Source organism: Mesitornis unicolor, unplaced genomic scaffold, assembly GCF_000695765.1.
Source record: "Mesitornis unicolor isolate BGI_N332 unplaced genomic scaffold, ASM69576v1 scaffold25046, whole genome shotgun sequence".
In the NCBI taxonomy this organism is placed as follows: domain Eukaryota; kingdom Metazoa; phylum Chordata; class Aves; order Mesitornithiformes; family Mesitornithidae; genus Mesitornis; species Mesitornis unicolor.
Genome location: NW_010190670.1, coordinates 11558 through 15710, shown reverse-complemented (window position 1 = coordinate 15710; position 4153 = coordinate 11558). Strand labels below are relative to the sequence as shown.

Genomic DNA, 4153 nt, shown 5'->3' with positions numbered 1-4153 from the left:
ACTCCTCTCCAAGCCTGGAGCGCTGCACCGTTCTTTCTGCACTGTTCTTTGGGCAGACCCCAATTCGCACCCCATCAGCCCCACGCTTATCACGCTCTACAACTCCTCCTCGCTCTCTACAACGACCTGAAGGGAGGTTGTAGTAAGGTGGGGGTCAGGCTCTTCTCCCAGGCAACTCAGGACAAGCCTGAAGCTTAGGCTGAAGGTTTAGGCTGGATTTAGAAAGCACTTTTTTGTGGAGAGGGTGACCAGGCACTGGAATGCACTGCCCAGGGAGGTGGTGGAGTCCCCATCCCTGGGGGTGTTTAGGGAAAGGCTGGATGTGGCACTATGGCCGATGTGGTGGTGTTAGGGGATGGGCTGGACTGGAAGAGCTCAGGGGTCTTTTCCAGCCTCGATAATTCTGTGGTTCTGTGGCAGCGCCTGCAGAGGCTGAGGAAGGCAAAGGGTGCAGCACAGGGAGCAGAGGGGACCACGCAGACCCCGTGAGTCTCAGGGGTCTTTTCCAGCCTCGATAATTCTGTGGCCTTCCTTCTGAGGAAGGCAAAGGGTGCAGCGCAGGGAGCAGAGGGGACCACGCAGCCCCCGTGAGCGGCTGGGCCCTGGTGTGTGGGCACAGAGAAGAGTCCACCCCGGTGCTGCTGCTGCACCACTGCAGGATGCAGCGGCTGCTGCGGGGGCTCTGATAACACCGCATGGCAGCGCTGAGAGGTAGCGCCTGTCCTGCAGAGCCAGGAACAACAAGGCCTATAATGAACACCAGGGCTGCCTCGGGCCGTCTCCTGCTGTGCAGCCTCTCCTCTCACCACCATCAGATGCCAGAAGCAGCAAACGCTCACACCAGTAAAGCTCTGCCCTCCCTCCCAGTGCCAGTTTGGGAGCGGGGCCGGTGCACGGCAAAGGGGGCAGAGAGGGGAACCCTCGGAGCTGGCACAGGACCCCGGGTGGGCGCTCGGGAGTTACCCGCGAGGTCATGAAGAGCAGCTTGGTCTCCATGTCCGGGGTGAGGCGGCACGCCAGGAACTTGCGCGAAGTCCGGGACTGCAGGAGCTGCAGGACACCTGGGGAGAGACACAGAGGTCGGGCCCTGTTGGCCGGGATCTGGGCAGGGATCTGCCAACAACATCTGCAGTGAGCACAGAGCAACGGGCTCTGCTTCCCCAGAGCAGGGCGGTGCAGAGGGATCGAGGTTTTGGCTGGAAAAGGTCTCCTAAGACACCTCCTGCTCAGAGTGAGCTTTTCTCGGAGATCACTAATGGGGATGTGAGGACGCGGGGTCTGGGGAAGGGCAGGGGCAGGATCTGGAGGAGGAGTGAGAAAGTCCAGACGCCGGGTCCAAGCCGTAACCAGCAGAGCACATTCCCCATCTCCCAGCCCCTGGAAACCACTCGTCCCACCCCGGCCGATGGCTTTGGATGGACCACAGGGCCCAGCACTGCACAGCAGGGCTGGAGTGAGCTGTGAACCGCAGATGCACCCTTGCTAGTCAAAAACCCCAAGGGAGGGACGGGTCCTGCGCCTGCAGCCACCCCCGCTGCGGCCTCCCCCCTGCTCGCTGCTGCCGAGCGCCGGCCCTGGTTTTGGGAACACCGAGCTCAGCAGGGAGCAGTGACAGGGCCTGCAGATGGGGGAGAAGCCAGTGAAGATGGAGCTGAAGGAGCATTTAATCAAACCATCGCTGCGAGATGATCTGAGCTCTTTCGTGGGGCGTTAACACGGCCCCTGGGAGGAGCGGGCACCGGGGGGGGACACTTTAAAGCCTCATTTCTGACGAGTCGCTGGAATTGCTGCAGATGAGTAATGATGTGACAGCCTCTAGAGCTGGGAATAATTGATACCAGGAAGAATTATGAACATAACGCTCTCTCCATCACGTCTACTTTAACCCAAACACTGCAGAGAGCTCCATGGCCAAGTGCTCAGCACGCCAAGGCTACCGAGAGAAATAAATCCCATCTAGAAAGAACCCGTTCCTGCATCTTCTGGGCCTCTTCCTTCAGCGCTGAAGGGCTCAGACGCTTCCTACCCCAGGCTCCAGCTCCAGCTTATAAATCAAGTTAATTAAAACAGCAGCAGCTACCATCATTGCAGTGTAAGTCCAGAAAAGCACTGCAACCTCATGACCCCTGTGCCCAGCGCTCTCTCTCTGTCACTGCGGCTGCTGAAGGATCTGGTTTTTGGGATGGTTTAAAGCCCAGATGCCCACAAGGCCTCTGCAGTGTTTAAATAAATGGGAAAAGCTGCCAAGAGCTGGAGATGACCATGGCAGAACGGCCCAGCCCTGCCCTTGGTCCCAGGCTCTCCATAGCCAGCACAAAGCTGCTTTTGGAGGCATCTTCCTCTAGGGCTGAGAGGGGCTCTGGAAGCGACCCCATGGGTCTTGGTGCTGGTGGAGGTGGGATCCTAGGGTGTGATCACAGCAATCTCTGTGTGCTCTGGGAGCAAATGGAAGGAACCCAGGCACCCAATGTGGGGTGCTGTGATGGAGCCGGGGTGGGTGTGCACGGGTGCAAACGGCTGCAGCACGGGGTTTGGGCTCCAGCAGGGCGGGCCGGGGCCGCGGTACCTGTGAACTGCGCGCTGAGGACCTGCGGGTTGTGGATGATGTCCTTCCAGAGCTGCTCGAACTCGGGGATCCTCGCCACGTTCTGCAGCAGCCGTACGAGGTCCCGGCCGATCATGAAGCAGTCCATGAACTGGGGAGAGGAGAGGAACAGACACGGTTCAGTGTTTACCTGCAGAGGGAGGCGGAGGGGAAGGCAGGAACACTCAGTCCTTCACCTCCCGCGGCTCCAGATGATTCACTCTCTGCACAGCCTCTGTGCCCTGCCCTGGCAGCCTGCCCCCCTTTTGAAGCCGGCAGGTCCCGAGCGGCAGACGGGAAGGCCAGCGGCTATTTTAGAATGTTCCCTCTCTTGCAAAGCAAACAATCGGCCCATAAATCTGCCACCTTCTCGGCAGGACCTCGGCCAGGCTCTGAAGTTAGGGCTGGATGTGGGCCCTGCCGCCCTGGGAGGAAGGGGAGAGCGGGCAGGGAGCTGCTGAGCCATCGCTGGACACAGGGATGGGACACAAGGACGCTGGACACAAGGACAGCGGACACAGGGATGCCCACACCAAGCTTTGGTGGCTTCTCCTGTGCAACACGGACCAAAATGCAGCCTGGAGCTGGGTACTGTGCTCTCCATGAGCCTATGAGGGCACCGGCTGCCTCCCTAAGGGAGGACCTGATGCTCCTGCAGCTCTGGTGAGCCCTGAGGTGCTGCAGCAGCGGAAAGCAATGGTTTCACCCCTGGTGGGATGAGTAAAAGAGACTGAAGTGAGGCAGCCCCAACAAACCTGTTGCTCTCCCCCGTCTGCAGCCTGCTGGGGTAACTGGTGTAAATGGGTTCAAAAGCCCTACATGGCCTGTGCTGAGTGAACCACGCAGCACTGCCTGCATGGGGCAGCCTGGGGGTGACTCTGAGCATGGCACAAGGACACGGGCAATGCCACCCCGTGCAGAGCCCCCAAGGATGCAGGACTCTTCCCCGTGCTCACCCGCTCCCGCAGCAGGGAGATGCAGAAATCCACCTCCTTCTGACGCAGCGCCTGCAGCTGAGAGGTGCCGTGGTGGTCCACGATGAGCCGCAGGTAGGTGTACACCGCCATGGCTATCAGCAGGCTGCTTTTCAGCACCCATTCTCTGCAAAAGAAGCACAAAACCATCACTTTCAGCCGCCTCCGCGAGGAAACCACAGCCAGAAGTGACATAAATGTAGAGGAAACTGAAGTACGAAGGAGAGGAGCAAGGGCACGGGCTGCAGCCTGGAGAACGCCCATGCATGGAGCATCCCTGCTCCACACCGGGGCTTGCTGTGCTGGGGTTCACCTCTGCAGCCACAGCAGCCTCTTTGCCCGTCTCCATAGCCACAACAGCACCAGTGAGAGTCCAGACACCAGGACCAGGGACCTTCCTGGACAACCAGACCCCGAATGCTGTCACACACCCTCACAGGAGGCGTTTCCATGCTCTCCCACTGCCGGGTGGATTAAACCAGGAAAGATGTACAGCATCCCAAGTACAGCAGCAATTGAGCCCTGCGCCGGGCTGGGACACAGTCCCATGCAACCAGAGGAGCAGAAAACCACCTTTCCTTTGCCCCACTGGAGC

General features: G+C 59.6%; 1 protein-coding gene across 1 annotated transcript; it reads right to left on the bottom strand.

The window, feature by feature from the left end:
- Positions 1–963: 963 nt before the first annotated feature.
- LOC104542242 (integrator complex subunit 3-like) lies at positions 964–3783 on the bottom strand (the record flags this gene model as incomplete). The annotated part of the gene is made up of 3 exons (XM_010186480.1): positions 3541–3783; positions 2567–2696; positions 964–1061 (listed from the first exon to the last, which is right to left on the bottom strand). Coding segments are annotated over exons 1-3 (441 nt in total), but the record flags the coding sequence as incomplete, so codon positions are not given.
- Between the last annotated feature and the right edge of the window lie 370 nt (positions 3784–4153).